This window comes from Porites lutea, chromosome 13 (assembly GCF_958299795.1).
Source record: "Porites lutea chromosome 13, jaPorLute2.1, whole genome shotgun sequence".
Lineage (NCBI taxonomy): Eukaryota > Metazoa > Cnidaria > Anthozoa > Scleractinia > Poritidae > Porites > Porites lutea.
In genome coordinates this window covers 872,010-890,032 of record NC_133213.1, presented here as the reverse complement: position 1 = coordinate 890,032, position 18,023 = coordinate 872,010, and the positions used below count along the sequence as shown (strand labels likewise).

The 18,023-nt window shown below is 41.1% G+C and overlaps 4 protein-coding genes across 4 annotated transcripts; all 4 read right to left on the bottom strand.

Moving 5' to 3' along the window:
* Positions 1–1,632: 1,632 nt before the first annotated feature.
* Positions 1,633–2,864, bottom strand: LOC140923545 (histidine N-acetyltransferase-like). Its single transcript, XM_073373619.1, has one exon. It carries the CDS (start codon positions 2,482–2,484, stop codon positions 1,633–1,635), a length of 852 nt encoding a protein of 283 aa, XP_073229720.1. The 5' UTR covers positions 2,485–2,864.
* Positions 2,865–5,198: 2,334 nt separating this feature from the next.
* On the bottom strand, positions 5,199–8,514 carry LOC140922938 (protein rolling stone-like). Its single transcript, XM_073372985.1, has 2 exons — positions 8,299–8,514; positions 5,199–6,222 (listed from the first exon to the last, which is right to left on the bottom strand). The coding sequence occupies exons 1-2, from the start codon at positions 8,371–8,373 to the stop codon at positions 5,482–5,484; spliced, it is 816 nt and encodes a 271-aa protein (XP_073229086.1). The 5' UTR covers positions 8,374–8,514; the 3' UTR covers positions 5,199–5,481.
* A 1,619-nt stretch (positions 8,515–10,133) lies between these two features.
* Positions 10,134–12,337, bottom strand: LOC140923230 (uncharacterized). Its single transcript, XM_073373316.1, has one exon. The coding sequence runs from the start codon at positions 11,166–11,168 to the stop codon at positions 10,230–10,232; it is 939 nt and encodes a 312-aa protein (XP_073229417.1). The 5' UTR covers positions 11,169–12,337; the 3' UTR covers positions 10,134–10,229.
* A 466-nt stretch (positions 12,338–12,803) lies between these two features.
* LOC140923030 (protein rolling stone-like) lies at positions 12,804–16,150 on the bottom strand. The gene is made up of 2 exons (XM_073373087.1): positions 15,906–16,150; positions 12,804–13,729 (listed from the first exon to the last, which is right to left on the bottom strand). The coding sequence occupies exons 1-2, from the start codon at positions 15,978–15,980 to the stop codon at positions 12,983–12,985; spliced, it is 822 nt and encodes a 273-aa protein (XP_073229188.1). The 5' UTR covers positions 15,981–16,150; the 3' UTR covers positions 12,804–12,982.
* Between the last annotated feature and the right edge of the window lie 1,873 nt (positions 16,151–18,023).

Below are 18,023 nucleotides of genomic sequence, written 5' to 3'. Positions count from 1 at the left end.
AAAAATGATGATAATAATAATAATAACCATAAAATGATGATGATGATCAAGCTTTGTAATCCGCCGTACGGAAAAGATGGCGGCTGTACATTTTACCACAATTCCTTTCGAACCTAACAGGGCCAATTACACACAAAGTCATATTTGGGGCGGGGGGGGGAGAGGGGGACGAAATTCGTCCCTGTAAGAGCAACATTGCCTATCCTAGGTTTGAAGTTTATAAAACTTTTCTGTGCGTTTTTATGGGCAATTCTATGGTTTCCATGCGCTAAGAACTGTGGGTAAATGTACCAGTCGCCATCTTTTTAGGTACGGTGGATTAGCGCGGAATGAAAGGTCTTTCAAATACTTTCATCGTCGCGCCGTTGAGAAAATTGGCCTCTTTTAGCTGCAATATTTCCCGCAGTACCCTTCGGGTAAATGGCGTCATGATTCTATCTTGAACTGAAAAGAAGGTGAATTTGCCTTCGATGATATCACGGGCAAGCTTGAACTGATGCAAAAGATGAGCTTCAAAGACAGCTGGGTCATCAGTGTAAACAAGAGACTATAAAGGGGACAGAGAGGGCATCCCCTATACACCCTATTCCATAGGTAATTCGTCTCGAGTTATTTTTAGAATCGGGATAAAGTTACCTCGCGCGAGGCGTGGATGTTTCGTGGAGGTTTCGCATGACCAAACGCCGTGCAAAACATGTCGGGCGAGAGGCAATGAAAGCGTAAAAAGATCGAGAGCATTCCTGAATATTGAAGCGAAATGAGTCGGTGCTCACCTGGGAAAAAGGAATCGCTGGACTCTTTGACAACCCCTGAAATCAGTTTAACTCGAAGTTGTCGTAACCTCAGTGCTTTAATAAAATGAGAAATTTCGCCGGTCTATTGAAACCGGTCGTTTGTACAATTCAGGGAGTTTAAGATTCAACGACGCGGACGACAACTAGAACTTCAAAAAACAATAGGTTTAATTAGCAAAACAACAACTTCGCAAGTGCAACACACTTTTTTGTTCATTTCTTTCCCGTTTTTGCACGACTACGACGTGAAAATGCCTAATTTCGCGTTTTATGGAGGACTTAAATAAGCAACGACGAAATTTTATTTCTCTTTCTGAACTTGAATATGGTCCCTTGAAATTCAGTTTTAGGAGGGTTCGCCTACAATTGACAAAGTAAGTGGGTAGGAATAATCGCTATAAAGACTGAAAAAAATAAACATCAAACCAGAAATTGCTCTCTTCAAACTGTAAATTTTAAATGATCCTGAGAGAATATTCAGTGTGTTAAGGATTTCCCTGCTCTACTGTTAGCTCTATACAAGAGAGGAAGGGCGATTCTTTTTTAATTTCGGTTTCGCTGACACAGCTTTCGCAGAAATCTCCGAGACAGCGGCGCTGTAGTCGTTTTCGTCGACAATGAGGAATAGCAAAATCGCTCTCCGCGTCTTCCCCCATTTTGTTCTGCGTCATTTCGTGAAGGACGCGTGGTTCTCAGCGTGGGTCATCCACGCGGAACACATTCGCGCTATGTGATTGGCTGTTGTCTAATCCCCCTTGAGATCTGTGGTGTTAAAAATAGCTCGAGACGAATTACCTGTGGAATAGGGTGTATATGGGGGATGCCCTCTCTGTCCCCTTTATAGTCTCTTGGTGTAAACTGTGGCCTCCCATTTCTCTGCCATCACTGTCTGTGTTTGAATTCCGTAGCTAAAAGATATTGGACCGCCTGAAGAAGAACATTTGTCTACGAAGAAGTGTAAGTGATGTTTTTCTCCTGGGATTAAGTCGACATTTGATGGGAGAGGCTCATACGGGCACCAGTCGAATACGAGGACATTATTGTTGGGAATTATCTTCTCTTTTACTGATGAGGACAGGATAACGTTGCAGAAATATTCTTTGGTACACGACTCAATATCAGATTCCTTCTCTTTACCGAGAACACGGCGAAAATTGCAATATCTGTCAAGGTTTCCTGTTGGTTTCTCTTGCACAAAAAACGACAATTCATCACGCTCAAGAATTTGATGGGGCGTTTTCCTACGAATGACTTTAGAGAGATCTAGGAAACTTGTCCCTCGCTCTCTGGAGACGTTCGGGAAGTTTGTCCGTACGTGTTCGTCCAATGCATCGGCAATCTTTCGTTGGAGACCCTGACCACGAAGATTGGGTATTACGCGATCAAAGCGACGGACAAAAGTTTTTCCTTCGTCAACAATGCAGCTTGCACACAGCCCGATAAGACTTCTGCCTGCAAACAATAGCATTATGGCTATATTTTCCTTATGGAATACAACAGGAATACAGTCGTAACCGTTAAAAATTCCCCTTGATAATTTCACGACGTTGTCGAAGTCGTTTGACGTAGCCGGGCGACAAGTAAGTTCTTCGTGAATTTTGGTGGAAAACCTGCGACCTGAAAAGAGATGAACCCTCCAATGATTGAACATGAAAACCCGTCTTTGAAGAAAATTCGTGACAGCCGCCATTTAGAAGTTGTAAATGAAACGTGAGGTGCGAGGCAAAACACTTACTGAGGAATCGCACAATGAGACAAGAAATTAAAATGTCATCACAGTTGGCCAGAAAGTGTCCTTAAGTTGAGTGTTTCTTCTTCCCTGTGTGATTTTCGAGCCGATTTATGGCCATTTAATGGGTTTTATTGGAACCGATTTGCTGCTTCTTAAGCAAGGTTAGCCGATTTTTATTGAAAATTCTTTGACATCCGTGGGTTACAGAAACATTTGTTTTTTCTCTCATACAAATTCTTATATTTTGAACGTTACACAACGGTGAAGATACTTGGGCCACCTGTGATGTCATCAGCAATTAATCACGTACATGAATCAGAATAAACAAGTAAGAAATTCGAAGCGAGAATCGTCAATCAGAAAAAACAGAAAACAAAACTCCGAATAACTGAAATTCAGAATTGGAAGTAAAAGAGACTTAAAATTTTTTAAGTTTGTGGGGAGGAACGAAACACGAGCTCCCCCAAAAACGCCTACGTGGGAGGCTAGGCTGATGGGCAAACTTTTAAGAAGATTTGGAAATGGATTGCATTAGTGGTTTTTCAAAACGTCCAAAAACGTATTAGCCTAACAGTTTTTCAGAGACCACTTTTGTTGTTTATAACGTTTGAAATACAGTTGACTCCCGATACCTCGAACCCTCGCTTACTCGAACCTCGCGCTAACCCGAACCAAAATTGATTTCCCCTGGATTTCCTTCATACATTTACTGTAATTTTATCCTCAGTAACTCGAACCCTCGATAACTCGAATCTCTAAGCCAGTGCAGAGTTGAGACCTGTTTACATGGAGGTGGGGGACCCCAGATAAGTGAGGTAACCCGCTTAGGTGGGGTAACCCGCCTGTCCATATAATCTGTCATATGGTCATGTAAAAGTGATCAAATTGAAATGAGAGAGTAAATGGACAGGCAGGTTACCTCATGTAAGCGGGTTCCCTCACCTACGTAGGGTCCCCCATCACCATGTATCATGCCCTTAGCTTTCCCCGCATTGTACATAGCCGTAGGAGAGAGGGACGGGTGGCCCTGTGCCTGGCGTAAAATTTGAATCATTTTATTGAGAAGGTTACCCACAGACCCCCTTAAGAACTTTTGCAGTTGAGTACGCTAGCAGCACCGCTAACCATTACGCACTCTCACCTTCAAATGCAGGCCCACTGCTGGCGTGGACTCCCTTCACTGAATGACCTATACGGGAATGCTCCGCTCGAAAGCAGGTATCCATTTTTCAATGAAAGGTATACGAAAGGGTACCCTTTTCTGTACTACAACGGTGGTATACAAAAGGGCAAAGGGTTTGGACTTCGGGGCGGAGCCTTCCTCCCGCTGCACGTCGCTGTTCCTCTTGAGTTCTTCTTAAGTGTTTAGGCGGAAAAAGGCTAAGTGCCTTACAACTTTTATTATAAATACACTTTTCCAGGAACAATAAGAATAGGAATTCATGAATATATGTATTAATTAAAGTATTTTCCTCTTGATTGGTTATGTAACGAAAACGGAACCAGCAAGTTGGCATTGACAAATGTTTTAAAAATAATTATGTGAGCGAAATAAATAATTCGAATAAAGTGACTCCATACACGTAGTATGTACTGGACGAATACAAGGACAATATAAAGAAAGTACTCTTGTTCAGTCATGCTAGGACTAACCTTAGGATGGCCTCCAGGGACATAAATTTCCACTTTTCTTTCCATTTACTAAGAAAAACTATCTCTAGCATCTAGAGTAACTATTTGATACGCAGACTGGGTATCAGGACAAAGAGTGACTCATATGAAAACTAATATACCAACTAAAAAAGGCAATAAGGCCTGAATTCAAGAATTTTTTTAGGGAAGCCAGGGCGGCTCGTCCCCAGATTTCTCTCGTGACTGGCCTCTGAATACAATGGAAGCCCTCCTAACGAACGTACACTCTCGTAAACGTACACTCTACTTACGGCCACCTTCACAAAACCTTGGTTCGCTCAAATCCTATACAAACTCTGTATTTTTACATTCCCGTAAGCGGCCAGCTCCAGTTTCGGTCACCTTTTTAGCCTGAGTATCAGGCGTTTCTCCCCCCTCCCCCATCTAAAATCTCCTCTCCCCTAGTCCCTTAGGAAGGCCTGATACTCAGGCTATCACCTTTTTCGCGTCCCGAGGGTGTCCGCTGATGAGAGCTTCCAGGTCCTTCCACTGTATACGTAAGTTGATTGTAAGAGGTGTTTTTCAAACCAAATATGTGTTAGATAGCTTTTTAATTTCCCGCCGGGTACTCCCTTATATAAGCCACATAGGTGTGTGCCGCCCCAAAGGGTAAGGTTTTGCACCGTTTTGGTATGAAAACGGGTATAGATTTTGCCCGTTTTGGTCTGGAATAGGGTTTGGTTTTCGAGGGAACTACAGGAATGTATGAAGGTATTTATCGTTTCAATTCCAAATGAGTAAGAAAGAGAAAAAAACTGCCAATTCGAAATGGATTTTTTGAAAATAGTTTTTGTCGCTGTTCTTATCTAAGTAATGACGACATAATTTCTTAGAGGCCAAGTCTGAAAACGGGTGTTAAAAATTACATTTCCCGGACTACCCCCCGGGGTTAAAGTCTTACCCATTGGGAGTAAGGATAAATGGTTCTGCACAAAATGTCCCAAGTTTGATTCCCATGAGAAGGGCGGGGGGGGGGGGGGGGGGGCGTGAAAATGAATGCACCGTCGATCTAAAGTTTGTTACCTTTATCCCTTACGCGAAAGACGAGAAAGAACTTTGAATAGAGGCCCCTTATAACTAGTTTTCTAAGTTGTTAGCAGCGGATTTGTTTTACACTGACTTGAGATATAGCCTCTCAAATGATCAGGAATGCTTGCAGAAAATGCGAGCAAACGTTCACAAAATTTGGGCTAAATAGTATTTAGGATGCGATTCCGATCAAATTTCCTTGATGAAAACAAGTCCACAAAGCAAACTTACGTGCTACTCAAAGTTATTTCGCCTTCTATCAAGATAATCGCGTAACTTAGTGAGGCCAAATAAAATTAGATGTAAAATAGGCAAAACAATGAACAGGAAAACCACCATAAGGCCCCCAATTGTTGGCGAGAAGTCGTTGTAGTCGAGGGCTTTGTAGATAAATGGCTCTCCTTGATTGTTGGTCCCACCAGCTGCCCAGTAGATGAGAGAAAAGCCGATGTACACCACGAAATAAAGAAAGGCGTACAGCCAGTGGACCAGACGAATTGGGATGCAACTCAAGAGCGTGTCGATCACCATGAAAACAGAATTTAACAAATGCTTTGTTATGTTGTTTGCATCGACTACGTCATCTCCTACGAGCACAGACCAGTACCCTGCAGTTACCCATAAACCTCCAGTGGCAGAGATAATGAAGAGAAGCCATAGCAACTTGTGATGCCACCGCAGGGCGTCTTTCTCGCGGGCGCTTTCAGCTGAGACTCCAGGCTCTGCCCCAGACTCCATTCCCCTCAACTCCTGCACGGTGTTGTGCTGTGCTCTTTGGTTTTTCATGTCCTTGTATAAGGCAATACAGGACAACGTTGTTGCCAGAATAAAATAGAGGTTAAGAATTGTAAAGGTCCAGTTTGTAAGGAAAATGAACAGCTTTCCTCCGAAGACGTGAATGTTGTAGAAGAGCCATGCCAGGTTGTAAACGAGGACTATGAAGCGATATACGATGAATACTGGTAGGGGTAGGAACTAGAAAAGACGAAAGTCCCAAAGATGTCAGTTATGGTCAGATTTCTAGCATTAAGTGTCTGTGATAATTACCGTAAATCCTCTATTAAACCCCCCGGGGGGCTTATTTATTTCAAACCCATTTGAGGGTGGGCTTAACAGAGACCGGGGCTTATTTGAGAGGGGGTGGCGGGGGGGGGCTTATTTAATTTAGCAAAGACGATGGTATCAGTTCTCCATAAAGAACTGGAGTACCAAGTGGAAAAGTACTAGTACAGGGAGTTGGAGGTCATGCAGGAGGATCAGAAACAAATCCGAGCTTCCAGTTGGTGAATAAACTATTCCGGATCGGTCAACCGCACGAAGTTTTGCTGTCGTGATTGATTAAGACAGTCTATAATTTATAAGCGAAGACTAATTAGCGGAAGGAGGGGGGCTATTAAATTTTTTCCCCTGAAAAGGAGAGGGTTATTTGAGAGAGGGAGCGTAAAACGGTATCATTATGTAAACTTCTCTGGCTCGTCCCCAGTCGTCTCCATGATTTGGATCAAACACGGAGGATGGAACACGAGAAGCGTGACAAAGGGAGCGGGAAGGATGATGGGAAGGAGGAAAACTCCCCTGTTTCCTCCTTCCCATCGCACTTCACGCTCCCTCTGGTCACGCCTCTCGTGTTCTGTCCTCCGTGTTTGATCCAAATAGTGACGACTGGGGGCGAGTTAGCAAAATTGACCACTCCAGAAAATACCATAACATACCATAATGCTCTTTGTTTGTCACCCCAAAATTTTGCATAAGCATTGCCTTCAGTTTCTCTTGGGAGTTAAAATAGCCCAAGAGAAACTGAAGACAATGCTTATGTAAAATTTTGGAGTGACAAACAAAGACCATTATGGTATGTTATGGTATTTTCTGGAGTGGTTGCATTACACTACGAGCTTCTAGGACCCTGTTTACATGGAGTGGGGGACCCCGGTCTAGTGGGGTAGGTTTCTTTTGTTTTGTGTCCCCTAGAGCGTGAAAACAAAAGAAACCAACCCCACTAGACCGGGGTCCCCCACTCTATGTAAACAGGCCCTTGCGTCAAACGAAACGCGCGAGACACAGAAATGACCCGTACTCTCGCGCGCGTGCACTCCCCTCACTAAGACCCTGTTTACATGGAGTGGGGGACCCCGGTCTAGTGGGGTAGGTTTCTTTTGTTTTGTGTCCCCCAGGGCTTGAATCTAACAGGGGAGATAACAGCTAGAGCGTGAAAACAAAAGAAACCAACCCCACTAGACCGGGGTCCCCCACTCCATGTAAACAGGCCCTAAATCTGAAGAAAAGGAGAGACTGTTCGCAGTCAAATGTGGGGAGTGAAATGCAAGAATGTGGCAGGGGTTATATCAAGAAGGTTAATAAAACACAATTCGTTGCACTTAGCTCGGTGGTGAGTGGTCCGATATCAATATTCATCACCGCGAAAATCAGAAAAAAGGTCAAAGAATCTCTCTGAGATTTGACCCACTTGTTCGTTATTGAGGGAAAGTAAAGTAATTACAGTCAGGTTGAGTGGTAATAATGATGGTTGTAATGTACGTATTATTTATAAATTTATTCGTTTTCTAACGTTGTTTTTGTAGGTTAACACTGAAATTTTTAGAATTCCTAATTACATATTATATTGTGAAGAAAACTGGCACACCTCATCAATCGACAAGGCCTGTATACCCGGGGGGAATAAGCTCTTTTTGTGAAAAAGTCTCGTTCTAATTATTCTGATTCTATTCCGTTTTTTTTCCTCATCCTAAACAGTTATAGTTTAACAACGCACAAAATCTGTGAATGATAACATGAGCACTACTACACGGAATAAAACTGTAATAAATGAAACTACCTACAATAACAGCACTTTGTTTTGAGTTAATGCGTTATGTCCGTCGTTTTTTTTTTTTTTTTTTTTTTTTTTTTTCAGAACATAGGGGGCGGAAAGTGTGAGTTAAGGCCAGACTTATGAACCTTACCTCTGGCGGTCAAAATCGCCTTTAGAACCTGGATTAGCGAAAGCTAGTTGGCAATATTTCATTAGACAAAAACTGTATTCAAAAAGCTCACCTTCGAGTCAGCGAAATCGCGGTGATCAGAATGCCACAGTGTAAAATGTTTCAAGCGAAATTCGTCGCGACACATTCTTAGAGAAGTAGTCTCGAGACTATTACTGAAGCAACTCTGAACGAAGTTTGCGTGCTTGATAAAATACTGAAGTTGTGCTCGGTTTAAACCCTATTTACATTTTTATTGAAATTCTTTCTCGTGAAATTAAATATGCATGACGTGAGCCGGAAGGCGCCGGTCCGCACAAAGCAGCATCTAGAGGTGTTGCGTATGTGCGTGTATAAACCGTTGTTCACGTGACGTCACGTACGCCGTATCATAGAAACGAGGGCTTTGTTGATCTTTGTTGGTGTCTATGCTGGCAGCTCAACAATGCAGTTGATCTCTCCTATTTCCTCTGAGAATTTGATGCAGTCAAGATTAAGTGAACTTGGTTTACAATCAATAGATGTTGGCGGTGCAGGTGATTGACAAAAGTGGCCCCGGTAAAATTCACGAAGTGATTCTTGTTCTTATGTAAACACTTGCTTTTGCTCCAAAAAATGTTCATTGCTGCTGGCCACGAGAGCGAAAATTCTTGACGTCACATCGTTACGGACAGCACAGGAATCTCTGCAAAAGGAAGCGGTGGAGGATATCATTCCCATACCTGACTGAGGCCCTGTCAACACGTATCCGTATTCGTTTGAGAACGTAACTTTTTTTCTCCTTTTTCAAAAAAATTCGCGTCCACTCGTAGCGTTTTCGTCCGTCCAAACGATAACTTACCCAACTGCTCAAGCTTGACTCATACGTGTACGCTTATTATGAGCCCGAAAAAGTTGCGTTTTCAGATGAAAACGGATACGTGGGGACAGGGCCTGGGTTGACGTCACTCCGAAAGGGTTGTGTATCGTTTAACCCTTTAAACCCTAAGATCAAAATTTGAATTCTCATTTGTTGCCCCTATACACTTACTACTGAAGTAGTGGGAAGAAGTTGATGAAATATCAAGCAAGTCATCTTGTGTGATGATGTCCGTAATTCTCAAGACCACAGAGCATTGCTATTACAAGGAGAAATTTGATGCTGATCACTCTCAGGGCTTCGGGTTAACTATATGTAATTCTTTGTTACTGTTTGTTTATTTTTACTATACTTATATCTCTGCTCATATCTGTAATTACGTGCATCAAAATGAGATGAATTTGCGGCCCTGTCCTTGACAAGTATTATTAAAATGTTAGGAATCCTGTTCATGCTTTATCGGGAATAATCAGGGATTAGAAACTCGTCCCTGTTCCAGAGTCAAAATGGAGTAACATAAACCCCAGACAAAGGGTGATTTTAATATCCGGTTCCAAAGAGGCGACAGAGGCAAAACCATACCCTAAGTCGAGTGGCTGCCTCGTACCCAGACGTCTCTCTCTCTCGATGAAAATGTGCGCGCAAAGCAAGGCGGGAATGAGACAACGGGCGTGACTTCGCCTGTCGTCTGTACCCTTCCCATGGTCCCCTGCAGTTCTTTACCAGTCGCTCGCCTCTACCTTGGGAAAAACGAAGCGCCTGAGGAAGAGGCTGGTCAAGTGGAACTTACTCGCCGGCCCGTGTAGCCTATATACAGCTGATTCAATAAAGTTTACTTTGGGCATTGGGGATTGGGCAACTAGGAAGCTATTGTTTGGCAATCCTGAGATGCATTATTCCAATTCTCAATGTCCAAAGCAACTTTTATTGAATCAGCTATATATATTGCTCACATTAACTTGAATGCGAGTCTACCGACCCTTTGAGTTTTGAAGAAATGTTCTCAGACGCCTTTAAGCCTTCAGCCTGGGTATTCTCAGTGCGTGTCAATATTGAGCGGACTGTAAATGTTTGTAAGATATACTCAACAGCTTTCGAGTTAAAAGAAGGGAAATCCATACAGCTTAACTGTATTTCGTATTTAATTAATGGTCTTTGTGGAAAAATGACCTGATCAATTGTTTCACTTCATTTCTAATGTCTTTCATTCTCCACATGTAGAGTAAAGGATTCAGCGACGGCGATAAAAAAACCAACAACATCAAGGAGTGAAAGACACTGTCGCGGGGTACTCTTTGAAGCCTCCCAACTTTGAGTAAAAGAAAGATACACATGGGAAGATAACTCAAGTAAAAGACGACAAGAATGTAAAAGATTGACAAGGCAGATTTCTTGTACTTTGTAAAGTTTATAGCTGGTTGACCAAAGTTTTGAGATGATCGATTTGCTTGAATTTGTTGCCTATGGCGTCGAATTGTTCGAAAAACGCCGATGTAACATACAGAAGTTACGACGAGGCAAAACGACAGGAATATTAAGGAAATAACGTTTGCAGTAAATCCATGTTGCCCTTTGATGGTATTGAGAATTCGAAACACAGTTCCGGGTATGGAAGCGAGAATCAGAGTTGCAGAAATAATGACGGCTCTCCGAAATGTTATCAAAGTTCGTTGGCAGTTCATGTGTAGCCATCGCTCAAAGGCCAAGAGTGTTAAGATCAATAATGTAAGGGATGTAATAAAAGTCAAAGAACCATCAGCAATACCCATCATTATGTGATGCGGCCGCTCAGATTTGGTTAGGAGGAATAAATCAATTGAAGCATAAATTGGCTGGGCCAATAATCCACTGCTCAAATCAGTTAAGGCCAGTCCCGCAATCAAAATGTAACAATTTGTTCGGCGAAGGGTAGTGTTCCTCCAAATTGCCGCCAAAACTAGCGCATTGCCCACAAATGCAACTGCTGCCAAAACAACGATGGCTTTCGCGATGTAATAAGGCAAACTGTTGTGCATGGTGGTATTGTTCATGAATCTTGTAGACAAATTTACAGACAAACTCGAGACAGTCGCGTTTCCTTCCATCCGCGGAAATTAGTAAGCGTAAAAAGAAGAATAATGTACCCCCACGCTGTTGTAAGAAACAGTTCTGTTGGAAGATTTCGACGGTCTTGTTGTCACCGAAAGGTGGGACAATGCATTAAATACAGACAAAGATACAAGAAAAATGCAAGTTTCCTAGACTGGGTGTGATGCTGTAGCAGATGTAAATAATGCATAAATAAAATATCAATTCCTTTTCACCTGTCGAGTTCGGCTTTTACTGTAAATATTTAAATTTCACTGCCTACTCAATTTACAATATATGTAGTTAGTTTTTTCAAAGAACTTGAACGTTTCCGGACGATTTTGAGGAAAAAAATTGTTGAGCAGTTTGGGGGTTATCTCTTTTGTTTATGGTGTCCAAATTTAAAATTGAAACTTTGTTTTATATTCACCATTTTCACATAGATCATAATGCATGCACCTTTTTTACCAACCATTGTTTCCAATATTTCTCCTGGGTGGTTATGCAAAATTTGGGGGTTAACATGGTGCATTATGGCCTATGTGAAAATGGTGACTGCAGGAATCTAAGTTGGATATATTATCAAGGCCATTCACTATTTTTCTATCACCGTCATGCCATTACCGCTCGATTTATTTGTTACAAAATACTCGCATTCTAGTATTAAAATTAGATAATCAGGGTAATGGAAGTAGTATTTGACTGTTGAGTTAATGTGACTTTTCATTTTGTAGTTATCAAATCGCAACGGGAGATCATATGTTAAAATTCATCTTAGAACAGAGGAAAGAAATAAGTACCAGGCCACGACAATGTGGCTGCTGATTTACACTCTAACAAGAAAGGCAGCAAGTTTGATACACCGTGAAATAAAAATTAGTTCAGCAATATGTCAACAAGACACATATAACCATAAAAATAGAGCAGGACCGCACTGCAAGACAATTGTTTTGTCCTGCTTGGGAGTCCGAACCGTAGCAAAAAATCTAATTATTATATTGGAATGCGTAGTACCAGCATAATAGCTCACCTTGTCAGCTGTAATTGTCCTTGGGGTACCTGTGGCAAAGCCCAATCTAAAAAAGAGCTTTGTCTTCTTTGTAGTCAAAAGACACAATGGCGGACGGATCGCGTGCAGTTTCTAAGTGGCGTTTTAAGTAACATGTCTCGCAGTGCCGGATGTTTTGGTTTTTCGTAAAAAAAAAATATGTTGTTGTAAAAAACAAATCGACCACAATTTTCCATGGTCTACACTCTATTAAATGGACGATAGAATTGACGCTAAAAAATGTTCAAAACTTTGCAGTGAAACCGCTCACCTGCGGCTCGTGGTTCCACTTGAGTTTTGAACATTTTATGACGTCATTTCTACGGTCTATAAGAGTTGACCATGGAAAATTGTGGTCGATTTGTTAAATGTTTTAGAGAACTAAAACTCATAAAGGAAATCTGGTAAAGTAACCGATGTAGAAACTAAAGCATTTTTAGAAACCAGAGTGAAACTGGGCCAAAGTTTAAATGAGCGATGCACTTCAACCGGAAGTGAGGCCTGCAAAAAGTCCACTTCCGGTTGACGTCCGTCGATCATTAAGCTCCCTATTCTTCCTACTGTAACGGCTGAACTTTTTATAACTCTCCGGTCTGTAAACACTATAAAACTGAAATATCCGTTCCGGATATAAATTACACCCAACTTACGCTGCCAAATGCTTGATACAGCTTTTTATTCACCAATAATCTTTGGAGAAATTTTCAGTTTTAAAGTAAGGTTTGTTACATTGAACTACTTTGTGTGTACTTTATGAATAAATTATATATTTGGGAATCGACCTTATATGCTCTTGTCGTTATACTTTTTATGAATGTAATCTCGTAGCTTGGTGAGGCCAAGCAAAAACAAATGCAAGAGAGGCAAAACAACGAGCAGGAAAACTACTAACAGGCCTCCAATTATTGGGGAGAAATCGTTGTAATCCAGGGCTTTATAGATGTAAGGCTTTCCTTGGATGTTGGTGCCACACAGCTGCCAGTAGATGAGAGAGAAGGCGATGTACACAGCGAAGTACAGAAGGGCATACAGCCAATGGACCAGTCGCACTGGGATGCTGCTTAAGCACGTGTCGATCAACATGAATACAGAGTTAAGCAAATGCTTTGTAATGTTGTTAGCATCGATTACATCATCACCCACAAGTACGGTCCAGTACCCTGCGGTTATCCATAATCCTCCAGTGGCAGAGATAATATGAAGTAGCCATAGCGTCTTGTGTTGCCAGCGGAGAGTGTACTTCGCTCGCGTGCTTTTTCCTGGCTCGTCAAGTTCGTCTTCAGAACCCATTGAGATCTCAACCCCAGGTTTCTCTGTGCTCCCCTCCATTTGCTTTTTCGAGTCGATGTAAAAGGCAATATAGGACAGCGTTGTTGCCACAATGAAATATATATTCAGTATAGTAAACGTCCAGTTTGTAACGTAAATGAAAAGTTTTCCACCCGCGGAGTAAATGTTGTAGACGAGCCATGCCAAGTTGTAAGCGAGGACTATGAGGCGATAAACGATAAAAGCTGGTAGGGGAAGCCACTACAGAAAGGAAATCAAAGATGGAAAAAATTGACTTAACATTCTTCATGTCACCTGGTGAGCGTTGGACGAGTAAATAAATATATAAATAAATAACGTTGAGTCCCCAACCTTTTTTTCTCAAGCCTAAAAGCGGAGCTCCTGATAATACTATTTACCGTTTACTAGAGACACGAAACAATAATATACCTGGCGAGTTACAAATATTAAAAGGATTGTCGTCACTGTGAGACTACGACGATTTCACATTTTATGGACGACATGAAAACAACGACCGATTTTTCTTTCTGTTGCTGAACTTAGATTTGCGGTCTCTAAAACTTCAACTCCTGGTGACTCTTTATCAACATTTGATTGATTAAGCGAGTTGGAAAAATTGCGAAAAAGTTTGGAAGGACGCAAATTCCCCATATAAATGACGTTTTCGTTGCCGTCTGAAAGCTCTTTAAATTTTAAACGTTTGTGCCGGGATGCGAAAGTTAACATAGTATTGAAAATAAACTCAAGTAACCATTTTTTTAACCGTAAAGCGCGTTGCAAGGGGAAAAAAATACTCAGAGACACTGCCATGATTAGTGAGCTGAAAAGTTTCATTTGTGATAAGCATAACAAAAATAGAGCCTTTTCTAAGTAGCCCCCAGAAACTGTACTAATAATTATGATGGTGTTCAGTAATATGGTGATTTAATATGAAGACGATATTGAAATGGTTTAAAAATTCCAGTGATCGATATTGGAATTGGAAAAAAAAAGCTTAACATGAGAACACAAGAACCGAACACGTACCTACGAAATCGTTGTTAACCTACTGGTCACGCGAGGATCTCGTATTCAATTAGCCTACATAACAGCCATTATTTTTTCGCGTGTTTCAGGCGAGCGAAGGCAAGCGCGTACACGCACGATAGGTGAAGGCGCGTGTCCAGCGCGCCGCTCGTCTGTTTCTCTCTTGAAAAACGCGAAAAAATAACGACTGTTCTGCAGGCTGTTAATCGAAGGGATGATTTGCATGATCATTTGTTTTTTTCTAATTCATTTATTTACTTGCTTACTTGTTTGAGTTATCTCGATGTTGTTTGTTTCAGTCTTTGTACTTAGCGCAAATACTTATTAAACTCCCAGAAATTGTTTATTCATATGTTCACTCCACATTTAATTTATGCGTGGATCCACTATTTACGCATCGATACTTTGTCACTAATTGTCACCACACAAGGAAAAGTTTATATCGAAATAGAGCTCAACGTTTCTTATCCTTACGAGAACCAGTAGAACGCGGGGACTGAGTCTGATCCAGAAAGCCGTTTTTGTACTCAGGCCGATCTGGAGGGGCTTTTTTGCCATCCGTCAACAAAGTGCAGCACTTTAAAAAAGTCCTTTTAATAGAATTCCACGCCCGATATTGCCATTCTTTCCTATTCAAATTCCGTTCGACAAGACAGATAATTCGCAAAAAATTTGATCCTGAGTCTTTTAAAATTACAACCAGCAACGTATGAGCAGATGAGTGTACAAGGGTCTGTACAAAGAATAACATCTAACCAGCTTATCAAGGGAGCAAATGACCAAATTTTATTGGAATCAAAACGTGGATTTGGAGATGCAGAGATAAATATTTATAATGGGAACAAAGCAATGCTTGCTGCAAATGATCAACAACAATCACGCATGTTCAGAACATATTGCAGAATTTACCTCATGTAGGCTTTTAAAGACTAAGTTCATAGAATTATTTGAGGCGATAGGCCGCGGCCATAGGGCGTTAAGTAGTTTGAAGAGTTTAAAAGGGAATCAGCTTAACAATCTCAAATGCGTTAAAAAAAGCAAAGCAATAAAGATAACAGACAAAAATTCATTTTAGCAAGACAGGATAATTACCACTCTGCAGAGTGCGCACTCATTCATTCTCACTCGCTATGTCCGATCTATATTTTTCATACAACATACGATACTAGAGTGTAGGTTATATAAACGCAAAGGAAATTAGAAGATGTGCCCGGACGAAAGAGGGTCGAAAGCCGGACAGGAATCATGTTTTCATGAACATACATGTTAACCCTCCGGTCAATAAATCGCTGAAGGGATAAATGTCATATTTTAACAGGTAACCCGTAAATTGCAAACTAGCGGACTGTACATCTAAAGTGAAACAAATAAATCTACATTGCGACTTTACCTTGGATTCAGTGAAATCGCGGTGAAAAGAATGCCACAACTTGAAATGTTTCAAACGAAATTCGTCTCGACACATGGTAACAAAAGAAGCTCCTATCGATATTCGCGTGTCTTTCAATTTCTAAAGTTGTTCTCAGTTCAAAGAAGATTCAATAATATTTTGAAATGACCTTCTCCCATTTGTTATCCACGCAGAAACCCAACACAATTACATTAGTACTCTGTTGCATGGATCAACTACAAGGAAAAATCACGTGATCAATTAAGAATCATAAAATTCACTGAAATTGTCGAGGACACCGTCTCTTGTGTCAATACCGTTCACAAAACATTTAGGGTCGGTTGACGAATTTCATCTAAGACCACGTACGGCTTAAGAAATCACTCAAGACGTCCAGATCTGTGTAAAATTGGGTTATTTCACTGTATTTAAAAGATGGCTGTTTTCCAGTGCACGATAAATTTTTTCACGAGAGTGTTCACGATAATTAAACAATGTTTAGATATTAGCCTCGAGTAAACAGTCTGGCTCAACTCCGTGTTAATAGATGGCCACCAATCTCACGATGTATTTCAGTCGGTTGAAAGTTTAGGTGTTAATGTTTACTGTATTCTTTGCATTTTAAAATCTTAACGTGCAACAATGAGCAGCTTCCTTCTTTCATTTATAATTACTTGTTTTAAGAAAATAAAAGCCGTGAGGCATGATCTCCACCCTGCTGTCTTTATACTAACTGGTGGTAAAGGGAAGTGGGGCATTTTTCAGCCGCGCAAGAGCACCATAAAGGGATTTTTTGGTCTCTTGTCAGCCGTCAATCTTTGGCGGATCAAAACTGCAGATCCTTCAAGTTAATGATAAAATAAAAACGCTCAATTATTGGTGAACATTTTATGGTTATTTCTTGATACCACCTGTTTCCGTAGTAACGATATAAGCTGTTAAAAATTGAATTGTGGACTGCCTGTCAAATTCGACTTTGTTCAGTTCGATGTGTTTCTTAGTGAGTTCTCAGAGCTACCTGGAGTTTTCAGTACGTGGCTTTCAATTAGTACCACCTCTGAATTTTCACGCGGACCGAAGTGTTTGATTTATTTCTCAATTTTGGAAGCAAGGACCGTCGTAACGTTACAAAATAGAGAGACCGGATCCTAATAAAGGATCTAATCTGCTATAAATTAAAATATCGAACAAAATAAGCAAGGCTGATTTTACAGTTGGGAATATATACTTTTCGTCTTTCCATTTTTTCGCTTTTCCATTATTTCATTTATTTCTCGACCGAAATTTCCGAAAATTTTGGCATAATGGCAAGCACCCTTTACCTTGTGAAAAAGACGCTTATCACAACTGATAATAAGCTTTGACGGTCACCTGAGTTATTATTTAATTAAACGTTTATAGGGTGATTTTAAAAGGTAATCCTGTTCATAGTAACTGTTTAAGTCAAGAAAATGACGCATAAGTTTATTGCCGTCGTAAAAGTGGATCACGAATCCATAAAATCTACACTCTGGGAGGATTCTTCAGATTTCGGATCGGATATTTTAGATTTGCCTCCTGGCTTTTTCATGGTGCAGGATTTTTGACAAGGGGGAGACAACAGCCACCGTTAAACTGAATCGTGTCGATGGCGTCATTTGCACGATGACCATCGAGGTAGTGATGTTGTTCTGGTAAATGATTCTTTTTCGGATCTTCCGAATAGACCTTTTCACGGTTTTTCAACTTTTGACATGGACAAGTTACGCAAAAATTCGTCGACACCACAGGAAAAAGCGTCCTTAGAATAGTAAAATTGACAAATTTGAAAGTGATACGTCTTAAGCGAGCTCAGCCAGTTGCGAAAATTCAGTCTATTTCTGATGGTCTATATGAATCCAATATGAACCCAAATCCATCCATTAATAAATCGCCCCATGTAAGGTAATTCAAGACTTGACTTGTCCCCAGTCGTCTTCGCGAAACGTGCGCGGCTGGAGCAGGAGGTGATGGGAAGGGAGAAAAGAAGGAAGTCCCTCTCCCTCGCTTTCCTCCTTTCCATCACACCCCGCGCGCCACTAGGGAGAGATAGAGAGAGACGACTGGGGACGAGTCAGATACAAGACAGTCTTGAATTGT